At 42.5% G+C, this 14,621-nt stretch overlaps 1 protein-coding gene across 6 annotated transcripts in view; it reads right to left on the reverse strand.

Moving 5' to 3' along the window:
* LOC111979525 (cyclic AMP-dependent transcription factor ATF-6 alpha) overlaps positions 1-13,301 on the reverse strand; it is a 43,736-nt gene extending 30,435 nt beyond the window's left edge. Inside the window, exons 1-7 of one of the 6 annotated variants that reach the window (XM_070448950.1) lie at positions 12,764-13,301; positions 12,357-12,457; positions 12,144-12,210; positions 10,497-10,575; positions 10,306-10,392; positions 9,729-9,925; positions 7,453-7,655 (exon numbers count right to left, since the gene is read on the reverse strand). In XM_070448950.1, coding sequence (XP_070305051.1) covers positions 7,453-7,655; positions 9,729-9,925; positions 10,306-10,385 — 480 coding nt within the window. In that variant the 5' untranslated portion in view covers positions 10,386-10,392; positions 10,497-10,575; positions 12,144-12,210; positions 12,357-12,457; positions 12,764-13,301. The remainder of the gene's footprint in view (positions 1-7,452; positions 7,656-9,728; positions 9,926-10,305; positions 10,393-10,496; positions 10,576-12,143; positions 12,211-12,356; positions 12,458-12,763) is intronic. The other 5 variants (XM_070448951.1, XM_070448947.1, XM_024010121.3 and 2 more) reach the window with 5 other exon arrangements.
* Between the last annotated feature and the right edge of the window lie 1,320 nt (positions 13,302-14,621).

Consider the following 14,621-nt stretch of genomic DNA (forward strand, 5'->3'; position numbering starts at 1 on the left):
CAGAAGCTTCTAAAGCCATGACATAATTTTCTGGAATTTTCCAAGCTGTCTAAAGGCACAGTCAACTTAGTGTATGTAAACTTCTGACCCACTGGAATTGTGATACAGTGAATTATAAGTGAAACAATCTGTCTGTAAACAATTGTTGGGAAAATTACTTGTGTCATGCACAAAGTAGATGTCCTAACCGACTTGCCAAAACTATAGTTTGTTAACAATAAATTTGTGGAGTGGTTGAAAAACGAGTTTTAATGACTCCAACCTAAGTGTATGTAAACTTCCGACTTCAACTGTATCTATAGGGAAATCGCTCAATTCTTCCTCCAGGACAAGACTCATGACACTAAACGTCAACCTCCTCGACATACAGTCAGACTGCATAATGGAGTTCTTAAAAATAATCCCCGTTCAGTAGCTGTTACCAGTCTAAAACAAATGATTGGTAAGAGTCCACCAGAATTGAGTGGCAAAACTACATTGGTCCTACATAGATTTAGCATCGCAAGCCGCCTGATCTGGCAAGCAGGGGTAATCAGTCTGGTATTTACGAGGCTAAAATAGATTACTGAATAGCTCTAAAACCATGCCATGCGGTCATGTGTGATAGGATAAGTAACAGAAAAAGTCTGTGAAAGTCTGTGATAGGCTGTGAATATATCAGTGCTAAGTGGGGTGTCATTAGGTACGAGGCGAAGCCAGAAGCCACTGTCATGTTTTACCAGTGGTGTCCACGATTGTTTTATGTTCTCTTTGGTTTGACAGAAAGATAAATCACCTATCATCCTATGGGCCTCCTGTCTGGGAACAGACAGATAGGACTTTCAAAAGACCCATTCAGACACTATGCCCTGCTATGGTTCCCACGGGGGTTAAAGGCCAAACATAATTCATTACCAGCCAGACATGAGTCCCCTGGGACTGGATGAGGAAAACTATGACCTCTTCTCCCTGGCCTAATGGTTGGTCCGTCATCGTAAACAAACAACTTCCTCACATACGCAGATTCACACACAGGCACACCCACACACAAGCCATCCTTGTCTTCTAGAAAGGTGACAATCCATGACACAGCAAAATGCTAATCTTTCAAAGAAACTTCCCAGCACTAAATTCTTGCCATCACACAGCAATGAAGCTTTGGAGAYGGCTAATGCAGAGACTCAAAGAAGGTCTGGAATCAAACAGAATATTTTGGGGGGTGGTTTGCTCACAGCTCTTTTTGTGCAACCGTGAGTGTGCTTGCCATTCCAGTTTATCTAATCTAATCTGTTGTGTTATGCCTTCACATTCTAACGACAGTGGCCTTGTGGTTAGAATGTCTGCCCTGAGATTGGAAGGTTAGGAGTTCAAACCTCAGCTGAGTCATTCCGAAGACTGTAAAAATGAGACCTGGTACATCTCTGCTTAGCTCTCAACATTGGGGTACGGACCTGCGATAGACTAGCGTCCTGTCCAGGTGGTCTACATCAAGCTGTCTCACGGTACAGAAACAGGACTCATTMCTGCTCGCACCTCGCAAGGTTACTTACTTATGGCCAGCGATGGTATCTTGTCAATTGAGAGCTGTGTTGTGTAGACAGCTAGCACACTTGATTCAATTTGTCAATTAACACCTATAGCATTTTAACCATATAATATATCTGACCAGAAAAAATAACCCTGTATGGTTCTTCAAAAGGTTCCTTGTAAAACCTTTGACATTGATAAAAGGTTCCTAATAGAACCATTCTCCATAAAGGTTCTATAAAGAACCATTCAAACATTTTTTAAATAGTTATTTATAGAACCTTAGGAAAGGGTTCTTAATAGCACCATAAAGGTTCCATTCAGAACCGTATGAGCATGGTTCTTTATAGAACCTTCAAAAAAGGGTTATATCGTTATGAGCCAAAGAACCCTTATTTGGCACTATATAGAACCATTTGTTTTTAGTGTACAGCTCTTGGATATCGAGGCGGAAAAAACACATTTCACTGTAATTAATTAGAGACTAAAGTAATAAAATTTTCTGGTTGTCTAAGAGTTCAACCTAGGTCATGATGCGGTCTGAAAATAGCACTGTCATATTGAGAAAGTAGGAAATAATTATGAAATTATGTTTTCTTTGTTGACTCTTTTATGTCTCTGTTGGGCTACCATATCAATATTTCAATTTCATATTTTTCCAGCCAAGTTCGAAAAACTATTAAACTTCTAGAATTGATTACAAGCTGTTAACAAACTGACTGAGCCAACACAACTCTACATTTATTACCAGGGCTACTGTGTCAAATGTTTTTGCCAAGCTCTACCACAGTAAAACCCAAATAGCGTAGCATTAATTAAAGAGATTTTATTGGAGAAACCTCTGCCTCAAAACAATAAGATAATATTTTTATTCTTCTAATGTTGGCTTATCCACTCCACTCTCTTCAATTTGAGAAAAGTCCAATACTAGTACTGCATGTAGCGAGTCATGTGCTACACATGGTCCTAAACAGTGATTAACTGTTATACGTTATTACTCCTTCAAGACAAGGATAAATAAACCAGTCGCTCCAGCTGTCCTTATGTCACCTTGTTGGAATGGTTAAGTGAAGAGGCTTTCCTATGCAGACCTGAGTGCAACTACTATTTGAAATCTGTCAAATACTTGTACCGTTTGTTCCAGCCTGCCTGGTGTGCCAGATGGGTGGGATTTGCAGTTTTGCAACTGTTCTATTGGTCCCATTGCACCACACAAGCTCAATCAAGCCCATTTTAAGTATTTACAATTATTTTAAATACTATTTGTACCCAGTGTTGGAATGGTTAAGTAGACTCAGAGGGATTTCCTACACTCTAACCCAGCACTGGATAAATAGTGAACAGAACACATGCTAGGTTATTTTGACCCAGCCAGTTGGGTTGCTTGAATAATCCAAACATGGGTTACTTTAGCCATCAGTTGGGTATTTTCTACTCTCATGCTGGGTTTACCTAGTAGTTGGGTCTTTTAAAATGTATGTTACAATGCCTACCAGGCACAAGTTGTCCCCAGTAATACTAACATTTACTCTACGATGATGACACACATGCCAAAAGGCCAAATCTAAACATATGTTCACTTTAGGGACCACTTCAAGAACAAACTGAAATATCCCAATTGTGTAACGAGACAGCTATTTGTTTTAGGTATACGTTTTGCGTTCCGAAAAAACAATGTTCTAGATGTTTCTCTTCTATCCTTGAAAAGAAAAGGAGAGCCTCACACTCTAGGAGCTCAGATGCAATAACTGAATACCAACGCGTGGACAGCCAAGCTGTCTTCATCAAGCTACAATGACAGACAAGCTGTCTTCATCAAGCTACAATGATAGCCAAGCTGTCTTCATCAAGCTACAATGATAGCCAAGCTGTCTTCATATGCCTATAATGATAGCCAAGCTGTCTTCATCAAGCTATAATGACAGCCAAGCTCTTCATCATGCTATAATGATAGCCAAGCTGTCTTCATCGGGCTTAATGACAGCCAAGCTGTCTTCATCATGCTATAATGATAGCCAAGCTGTCTTCATCATGCTATAATGACAGACAAGCTGTCTTCATCATGCTATAATGATAGCCAAGCTGTCTTCATCATGCATAATGATAGCCAAGCTGTCTTCATCAAGCTACAATGATAGCCAAGCTGTCTTCATCATGCTATAATGACAGACAAGCTGTCTTCATCAAGCTACAATGATAGCCAAGCTGTCTCATCATGCATAATGATAGCAGCTGCTTCATCATGCATAATGATAGCCAAGCTGTCTTCATCATGCATAATGATAGCCAAGACTGTCTCATCATGCCATAATGATAGCCAAGCTGTCTTCATCATGCTATAATTACAGCCAAGCTGTCGTTCATCATCTATAATGATAGCCAAGCTGTCTTCATCATGCTATAATGACAGACAAGCTGTCTCATCGGGCTATAATGACAGCCAAGCTGTCTTCATCATGCTATAATGACAGACAAGCTGTCTTCATCAGGCTAGTGACAGCCAAGCTGTCTTCATCAGCTTATAATGACAGCCAAGCTGTCTTCGTCAGGCTAGTGACAGACAAGCTGTCTTCATCAGGCTAGTGACAGCCAAGCTGTCTTCATCAGGTTATAATGACAGCCAAGCTGTCTTCATCGGGCTATAATGACAGCCAAGCTGTCTTCATCGGCTATAATGACAGCCAAGCTGTCTTCATCATGCTATAATGACAGACAAGCTGTCTTCATCAGGCTAGTGACAGCCAACTGTCTTCATCAGGTTATAATGACAGCCAAGCTGTCTTCGTCAGGCTAGTGACAGACAAGCTGTCTTCATCAGGCTAGTGACAGCCAAGCTGTCTTCATCTGGCTATAATGACAGCCAAGCTGTCTTCGTCAGGCTTTAATGACAGCCAACTGCTTCGTTTCAGGCTATAATGACAGCCAAGCTGTCTTCATCAGTTATAATGACAGCCAAGCTGTCTTCATCAGGTTATAATGACAGCCAAGATGTCTTCATCAGGCTTTAATGACAGCCAAGCTGTTTTCATCAGGCTATAATGACAGCCAAGCTGTCTTCTTCAGGTTATAATGACAGCCAAAGCTGTCTTCGTCAGGCTATAATGACAGCCAAGCTGTCTTCTTCGGGTTATAATGACAGCCAAAGCTGTCTTCATCAGGCTATAATGACAGCCAAGCTGTCTTCTTCGGGTTATAATGACAGCCAAAGCTGTCTTCATCAAGCTATAATGACAGACAAGCTGTCTTCATCAGGCTATAATGACAGCCAAGCTGTCTTCATCAGGCTAATGACAGCCAAGCTGTCTTCATCGGGCTATAATGACAGCCAAGATGTCTTCATCGGGCTATAATGACAGACAAGCTGTCTTCATCAGGCTATAATGACAGCCAAGCTGTCTTCATCAGGTTATAATGACAGCCAAGCGGTCTTCATCAGGCTATAAATGACAGACAAGCTGTCTTCATCAGGCTATAATGACAGCCAAGCTGTCAAAAACTGAAAACTTGAGCGTGCATAACTATTCAACCCCCCAAAGTCAATACTTTGTAGAGCAACTTTTTGCGACAATTACAGCTGCAAGTCTCTTGGGGTTTGTCTCTATAAGCTTGGCACATCTAGCCACTGGGATTTTTGGCCATTCTTCAAGACAAAACTGCTCCAGCTCCTTCAAGTTGGATAGGTTCCGCTGGTGTACAGCAATCTTTAAGTCATACCACAGATTCGCAATTGGATTGAGGTCTGGGCTTTGACTAGGCCAGACATTTAAATGTTTCCCTTTAAACCACTCGAGTGTTGCTTTAGCAGTATGCTTAGGGTCATTGTCCTGCTGAAAGGTGAACCTTTGTCCCTGTCTCAAATCTCTGGAAGACTGAAACAGGTTTCCCTCAAGAATTTCAGATTATTTAGCACCATTCATTATTCCTTCAATTCTGACCAGTTTCCCAGTCCCTGCTGATGAAAAACATCCCCACAGCATGATGCTGCCACCACCATGCTTCACTGTGGTGTTTATTTTTACCTTTATTTAACTAGGCAAGTCAGTTAAGAACAAATTCTTATTTACAATGACGGCCTAGGAACAGTGGGTTAACTGCCTTGTTCAGGGGCAGAACAGCAGATTATTACCTTGTCAGCTCGGGGACTTGATCTTGAACCTGCTGTTCTCGGGGTGATGAGAGGTGTTGTGTTTGCACCAGACATAGCGTTTTCCTTGATGGTCAAAAAGCTCAATTTTAGTCTCATCCGACCAGAGTACCTTCTTCCATATGTTTGCTTATTTTCTTCTGGCCATTCTTCCGTAAAGCCCAGCTGTCACGCCCTGACCATAGAGAGCCATTGTTTCTCTATGGTGAAGTAGGTCAGGGCGTGACTGGGGGTGATCTAGTTTATTTATTTCTATGTGGTGTTCTAAGTTTATTTTCTATGTTGGTGATTTGTATGATTCCCAACTAGAGGCAGCTCTGTAATCGTTGTCTCTAATTGGGGATCATATTTAAGTAGCTGTTTTCCCACCTGTGTTTGTGGGATATTATTTTGTGTTTTGTGCACCACTTAGTCACATTTCGTTGTTATTGTTTTGTTTTGCTTAAGTTTCACTTAGAAATAAAGATGTGGAACTCAACCTCCGCTGCGCCTTGGTCCGTCTCTACACACAACCGTGACACCAGCTCTGTGGAGTGTACGGCTTAAAGTGATCTTATGGACAGATACTCCAATCTCCGCTGTGGAGCTTTGCAGCGCCTTCAGGGTTATCTTTGTTGCCTATATTTAATGCCCTCTTGCCTGGTCTGAGTTTTGGTGGGCGGTCCTCTTTTGGCAGGTTTGTTGTGGTGCCATATTCTTTCAAATTTTTAAATAATGGATTTAATGGTGCTCTGTGGGATGCTCAAAGTTTCTGATATTTTTTTATAACCCAACCCTGATCTGTACTTCTCCACAACTTTGTCCCTGACCTGTTTGGAGAGCTCATTGGTCTTCATAGTGCCGCTTGCTTGGTGGTGCCCCTTGCTTAGTGGTGTTGCAGACTCTGGGGCCTTTCAGAACAGGTGCATATATACTGAGATCATGTGACAGATCATGTGACACTTAGATTGCACACAGGTGGACTTTATTTGAACTAATTATGTGACCTCCGAAGGTAATTGTTTGCACCAGATCTTATTTAGGGGCTTCATAGCAAATGGGGTGAATACATATGCACGCACCACTTTTCAGTATTTATTTTTTGTTGATTTTTTTTTACACAAGTTATTTTTTTCATTTCACTTCATCAATTTGGACTATTTTGTGTATGTCCATTACATGAAATCCAAATAAAAATCCATTTAAATTACAGGTTGTAATGCAACAAAATAGAATAGTGCCAAGGGGGTGAATACTTTTGCAAGGCACTGTATGTTGAGACCGAAGGGAACAATGGTATTTAAATTAAAGATCCAGGCAGCCTTTTGTTATCTCAACACATATTATAAGCTGCAAAACGTAAATTTTATAAATATTTAACTTAGCAAACACATAAGGACCGACCCCACCACTCTACCCCCTAAATGTTCCATCCGTGAGACATACTACCCCAGGTAAGTGTTACCACAGTAAAAAGCCAGGTACTCAATTTCTGTCTGTCTGACCACCCTCAGGGCCTATTGCTTTTAAAGCGGCCTTGCCCTCATAACTACCAACCACCTCCACTCCTCCCACCTCTCTACAGATGTCTGGATGGACACTGGGCAGACCCCAGCTTGTCCTCTATTTTTGTGAGATTGAGCACCTAAGAAGACTGGGGTAAGATGTTACTTTAGGCTAGATGTTTCCGCACTGTGTGCCTTTAATCTGAGGGAATAAGTCATGGAATAAGACAGAACACAATGCTGAAGGCTCCTCTCCAAAAAGGTCAAGAGAGAAAGCAGACATGTGCTGTGCGGAGGTCAGATGCATTTCAAACATACCTCAGTGTCCACAGCTGTGTTGTGATAGGTCATTGCCATGGGATGGGTGGGGCCAGAAACAGCAGTGGTCCCCACGGTAACATGATGGGGTACAATTGGCATGGTGAACACCTGGTTGGTGACAGCAAGGAGGGGAGGAGCTGGGGAAGCGATCTGGGGTCCAATCAACAGTCTCGGCTGGAGATGCATCGTGGGAACTGCTGCTGACAAAGACCAGATACAGTTAAGAAAGAGGTCAACCCTTCTGTCTGTTTTAGCCTTGTCCTAAACCTGGATGTTAGCCATCTCTGAATAACTCATAAGGCATAACAGAGTCAGAAGAGTTGGCTAAAGCACATCCAGGTCTGAGATCATCCTATGTCCCTCTGGGGTCTCCTTCACTCAGCGTACATCACTGTAACATACCTAATTGAATACAGTCAGTGTACATCACTGTAACATAACTGACTGAACAGTCAGAGTAGCCAGCATCCTTAGAGCTGAGGAACATGTACAATTGCTCTTCACAATGTTCATCTCACTGATCAGTCCTGGGTTCAGATAGAATTTGTTTTCTTTCTAATCCAGACTGTAGTCTTTTTTTCTCATCCGCGATCACTAAGGATGTCAGATCACCTGTATGGGATACTGACCCCCCCCCCCCCCCCCATAAACTCATCAACACAACAGATCCATCCCACTCCCTGTCCAGAGTCAGACTCTTGTTTAGTGCTGAGAACCTGTCCCTCCCTCAGACACCTTCAAAGCCCTGCCACAGTCACCTTGAAACCTGCCAGTCACCTTCAAAGCCCTGCCACAGTCACCTTCAAAGCCCTGCCACAGTCACCTTCAAAGCCCTGCCACAGTCACCTTCAAAGCCCTGCCACAGTCACCTTCAAAGCCCTGCCACAGTCACCTTCAAAGCCCTGGGCCTACTGAAGTCTAATGGAGTGTATTAGGGGCCTATAGAGGAAAACACTCCCATGCTAATTACACTGTAATAATACAAGTAGACCTAAGATCCTACTGAGGTTAAAGGCTTTTAGTCTGGCTACTAATGGGCCATGACCCTGCTGCCTCAGAGAGAACTCAGATAATTATAGACAAAAGAGCAGATCTGATTGGTCAAAAGACCAATTAGTTGAAAAAATATCAGAATTGGGTTGCCTGTGTAAACGCAGCCTCAGATGGATGTACTGTATCTGTTTGATCATTGGTATATAAATTAGAGGTTATGACGGGTGTAGTTGATATGAGTGTGCTCTGTGCTGACGTTCATGAAATATACGATTTAAAACAACAATATTTCTACAGCGGTTTTTAAAGTCTGTCCTCGAGGATCCTGCATGGTATGCACTGGTCATACACTGGACATTGTGTTACATTTGAGGTAGTCTCTGCTGAGTCCCCAACAACCCGGATGTTCCGAATTCAGAGGAAATGGAAAGAGACCCTGTGACGTCACTTCCGCCTCTGGATGTTAAAAAGGCAAAACTCCGTCTTAACTCCTCCTCTACATTTACTGGATTGGTTGAACAGTGCAGAAGATAACCTCCCCCAATGTTTTTTGTTTGTTCTTGTATGTAGGGGATCTAGTTTCAGGCGTATATTTTGCTGCTACGTTAGATTACATTTGAGGAGAAGCCAGTATCTTTCTTTGCACACAGCCACTGTTTTGAGGACACCTTGTGGTCAATAACAACAGGTGCAGTCATAGGACAAATACATATACTATTTTTCATTTTGTTCACAGAATGTTGTTTCAGCTTTTCATTACCTTACAAATACCATTATGTACTGTAACAAGGCAACAGTAAACCCGTCAACCTCTACAAATGATGCAAAATCTAATTTGCGGCAGAGTTTATAGGTCCTTATGGGGAACCTTTCTGTCATGAAAAAATGCATATATGTGCAAAATTACATGACAGTAGCTCAAACGGGGCAAGAGATATGCTTGTTCAAAGTTTGGAATTCCAGATGATTCCTATAGCAAGACGCATCATTCCCCCAAGTTTCGTCAACAAAAAAAAAAATCGGGCCAGTGGGTCTGAGATATTGCATGTGACTAACATAGTTCGAACTGGGACAGATCCATAGCCCCCCCCCCCCCCCAGGAAGCCATATAACCTGAATTATTTCAGTGAATAAGACCCACCAATATAAAGGGCATTCGTCACAACAAAACTGTGCAGAACACTATTCAAACCCTCCAAATAATAGTAGACATACTAAATACTATTTCATTGTAAGATAACACATGAGTAGAGTTAAAGTATGAAAGTTCAGAATCTCACCAGTAGAGGGTGCAGTAGCATGGACAGTCACATGCGGTGGATCCTTGATCACTGAGACCACAGTCTGCAGGCCAACGGGCTGGATGACAATGGTCCTGGTTTTGAGAAGAGGGGCCAAGGGTTGGGTGAGGAGGACAGAGGGGGGAAGTTTGGGCTGAATGGGACACCCTCTGGTTTGGGTGGGCGGGTCCGCTTGGCTGGTGGAAAAGAGTAAGAGAATAAGTAAGTGTTTTGTATATATATTTTTTTAACCTATATTTAACTAGGCAAGTCAGTTAAGAACAAATTCTTATTTACAATGTCAGCCTACCCCACCAAACCCGGACGACGCTGGGCCAATTGTGGCCGCCCTATGGGACTCCCAATCACGCACAGCCGGATGTGATTCAGCCTGGATTTGAACCAGGGACTGTAGTGTCGCCTCTTGCACTGAGATGCAGTGCCTTAGACCGCTGTGCCACTCGGGAGCCCCCTGGTTAATACAGGGGTGAACTATGATACAACTAAACAGACACGTTCAATTATTTTTTGAAGATATCCACCATATTGTGACATGTACATCAAAGAGACGTTTCACCTCTGGGAGATGGCTGACTCGCTTGTGTATTTTCTTTTCAGGAGACAACATAGTCGGTAAAGGCTGCATAGACACATCATCTTCCTGCTGGTACGCATAGGCATGCACAAGACAGAAGTTAGTGAGAGTAGTCAGTACTTAGCCTACTATTTACGCATAGGGGGAGAGTGTTGAGCGAATTGAAATCTTACTTTCAGGGATAGTGGTGACAGTGAGGAGGTATCACTAACGCAGATCCAGATGATAGGGAGGACCCAGGCACTCCTACATCTGCCAACAGAAACATTAGAACTCAATTCAATTGACAAACAGGGGCATCACATTGCCGATCCTCTTTCACTTCCTGTGTGATTGACCTTACAACACAGTTTGGGGGCCTCACAGGTGCAGCCTCCCACGCCCAAGAACAGCCACCTAATGTCTACTGACTAGGGCAGGGATGGGCCCTTTTGTAGGCTCATGGATCAATTCCCTCCAGCACCCCCCCCCCCCCCCCCCCCCCCCCCCCCCCCCCCCCCCCACCCCCCCCCCCCCCCCACTCACACACAAAAAACTGTTGGTTGTACATTAGCCGTTTTTCTGTTGCTATGTCAGTCACTGACAGTCACTCAAATAGCCCATGTCAGCTAACATTTTTTAGATGTCTAAATTAATCTGGCCAGGTATGTGGCCAGGTATCTAAACTTGTAGTAATCATGGACGAATTAGCGACCGGAGGCCCCCATTGATTATGTTAGTCCGATATGTACCGGATACTGCTCAATGAACAACACAGGGTTAACTGTGACTTTAAAATGTATGTCTAAGTATCATATTTATTTAAGTCGTTTTCAATAATTATCTGTTGCAAGTACTGATGTTCCTGTTTAACTGCCAGTATTAAATGTCTGCCAGTATTAAATGTCTGCCAGTGTTGAATGTTATGGTTAAAGTTTGATGCCAGACTGGATTTGAGGACACACTCATTATGTACAGGTAACATAAAGTGTCTTAATAGGGCGTTGGGTCTCCACGAGCCACCAGAACAGCTTCAATGCGCCTTCGCCTAGATTCTACAAGTGTCTGGAACTCTACTGGAGGGATGTGACGCCATTCTTTCGTGAGAAATTCCATAATTTGGTGTTTTGTTGTTGGTGGTGGAAAATGCTGTCTCAGGTGCCACTCCAGAATCTCCCATAAGTGTTCAGTTGGGTTGAGATCTGGTGATTGAGCCACACACACACCCTTTAAACCCCCTAAGCTCCTTTGAGACGCATCTTTCAAAGTCACTGAGATCTCTACTTCTAGTCTTGTAGCCAAAATAATGGGCAACTGGGCATTTTTATGCATGATGGGATGTTAATTGCTTAATTAACTCAGGAACCACACCTTCCTTCAATATACTTTGTATCCCTCATTTACTCAGGTGTTTCATTTATTTAGGCAGTTACATGTACCTGCATCTGTGACACTGTGTGATTCTGTAGCAGCCTATATTGTGACTTCCTACAAGCCTCTCAGGCTGGTGTTTACAGAACATTTGGTGCAGTGTAATTAATATATAAGGGCCTTCTCAGAGACATTTTCTTTGCTTCGGCTCTGGATGTGTTCGCCCTGAAATCTTGCTATAAACCGGATAGATTGTTTTATTTATATTATCAACAAATGCTCTCCTTTCTGTTCACCGGAAAATCCCCTTTACAGTGTGGGTGTGTGTTTCCTGTATGAGATTTGAATCTATTACCAGGAAGACACAGGGTTCTAGTAGGGTTTCTGATGGTTGACTACACTCAGCCTACTTTGCCTTGGCTTGGCTATTATAGTTCAACTGAAAGTGATGCAATCCTTGTGATTTTTACCTGTGCAGCAACCGTCAGTATCTCCACTGGCGAAGGATCTCCATTGTAACAGATTAATGTCATTCACCTGAGAAACATGCAGTCTGTTAGCTGTCACTTTCAGTCACTAAGACTGATTGTAGGTTAGGCAGCTACTACTACCAACAATTTTAGATGTAGCCTAGTAGGATAATAACACATCGCATTACATAGAGGGGTAATGTGATGTAATACCTCTTGTTGCAGTGTTGTTTCATCAGGTGGTGTGAACTCAAATTCTTGAAGCAGTTCTTCTGCATCACTTAGGTTTTCAAGTTCTTTAAACAGGTTGATGTCTGTAACAATGTTGCAAGCGGGAACAGATCAGTGAAAGAATCCAACGTATCTATTCTAATACATTACGCCTGTAAAAATGTTGCAAGAGACCAGTGAGTTTCCAAAGTAGCTTCAATACATAAAAAAATACAGTAAGGGGGAAAGTTGCTTATTGACACTGTCAAAACAAGTACTGCTGCRCCTGAGCATTAAAACGTATGTTATATTTAATAACGTAGAGCATATTCTTTATATCCAGACAGTCAATGAAGTTGCACGTTGTGTTTACAACACAGCTATTATTATGTAATAAGAATCGCACTTACCCCATTCGCCATCATGATCAATGCAAATATCGGCTAAATCGCTGTCAAATAGCCCATATTGTAGATGACTGTCTAAATCCAAACGTAACTCTGCCATTTCTAATGTTAGAAATTGTCAAAAGAGTCACAACAAAGTGTTCACATTTCCTAGTTTGCCGTCAACTCTCCACTATAAATACCATAAATAAAAAAATACACGTCCTGCTATTAGTACGGAACCCGCGATGGGACATTTACATAACATGACAGTTCCCAGCCGGTCTCGCCTGCTAGTGATAAAGGTTATTTGAACTAGTAGCCGCACACTGACGCAAACATCTACAGTACATGTCTGGAGATCTGCTTCTTCAAAATGCCAATGCATTATGATATGGGGGGCATAAAATGCTAATAATAATCATTCCATTGAATAATGTGAGCAGTAGAAATACTGGTAAGACAGACAGAAATATAGAGAAAGGTATTCTGGAAGAGAGATACTTATTTCAAATCAAATGTTATTTGTCACTGTCCTTGTTCGGGCGGGGCTCGGCAGTCGACGTCGCCGGTCTTCTAGCCATCGCCGATCCATTTTCCATTTGTCTTGTCTTGTTTTCCCACACACCTGGTTCTCATTTCCCTCATTATGTGTTGTGTATTTATTAACCCCCTGTTTCCCCCATGTCTTTGTGTGGTATTGTTTATTCTGTTTCATGTTATGCGCACGTTAGTCTGTTGCGCTGGGTTATGTTAACCCGTGTTGTTATTTCGTGTTCACTTTGCCGTGTGCTTTTGGTTCGCCTAAATAAAAGGCTCCGTTGGCTACCCAATATCTGCTCTTCTGCACCTGACTCCCTTACGCTTCGAACACACCGACTGCGTCATTGCGCTTCGATACACCAGAAGTACATTCATTTCCAATGGAACGCTGCATTTGCCTTGCAGCATTGCGTTGCAGAGGCAGTTGCAGTGCGTTCTGTGTGGTGCATACGTTCGATAAATCGAACGTATGCATCAAATTGTATGAGTGGACTTGACAGAAAGTAGCAAAATATGAATGTCGGGTTTTTTTTTGCATACACATTCAGTAAAAATTTGTGATTACATAAAAACAGTTTGATTGCATAATTTCTTTACATTTTTTATAAATTTATTTGCCAAGTATATTATTTATTCGATGACATCCTCAAATTAATTGTGAGAGCCTATAATATAATTTCCCTCAAATGCAGTTTTGGAGCGAAATGCAATAATAAATAGTAAAGATAGGCAGAGTAGGCTCTTTCAACAATGAGACCAACGTTGAGGAAGGTGGTCTTGATCGCGCTGTTGGGCCGGGACCAGCCCCGCCGAAAGCGCAGGTCTGTGTGGGTCTGCTAGCTAACGCTAACTAGCCATATCTAGCACAAGCTCACTACTAAACTGACCTGGCAATCCTACTATCGTGGACACTTGTCTCCAAGCAGCATTTTTTTGTGTTTATGTCCCTGTAGCTGTCAGCAGTTGTGTCAACAAGACACGGTTTTGAGGATACTGCGAAAATTATTCTCTCTTCCATGTGTCCAACCGCATGCGACCATTTGCAAAAGGTACCTGCATCAGTATAGTTGCCTAGCTGCGCAAAATGTTATGCAGCAGTGATGCAATGACGCAGCCGGTGTGTTCGAAGCGTTACAGCCATTGACGCATACCTGACAGTCACATGCGTGCGGTAGCAGAGAGAACAGTCTATGACTAGGGTGGCTGGAGTCTTTGACGGTCGGAGGCCGAGCAGTTGCTATATCAGGCAGTGATGCAACCCGTCAGCATGCTCTCGATGATACAGCTGTAAAATCAAGACTGCACTACAAGGAGGAATTCAACATTTTATTTGTTGAAG

Source organism: Salvelinus sp. IW2-2015, linkage group LG19, assembly GCF_002910315.2.
Source record: "Salvelinus sp. IW2-2015 linkage group LG19, ASM291031v2, whole genome shotgun sequence".
Taxonomy (NCBI): Eukaryota; Metazoa; Chordata; class Actinopteri; order Salmoniformes; family Salmonidae; genus Salvelinus; species Salvelinus sp. IW2-2015.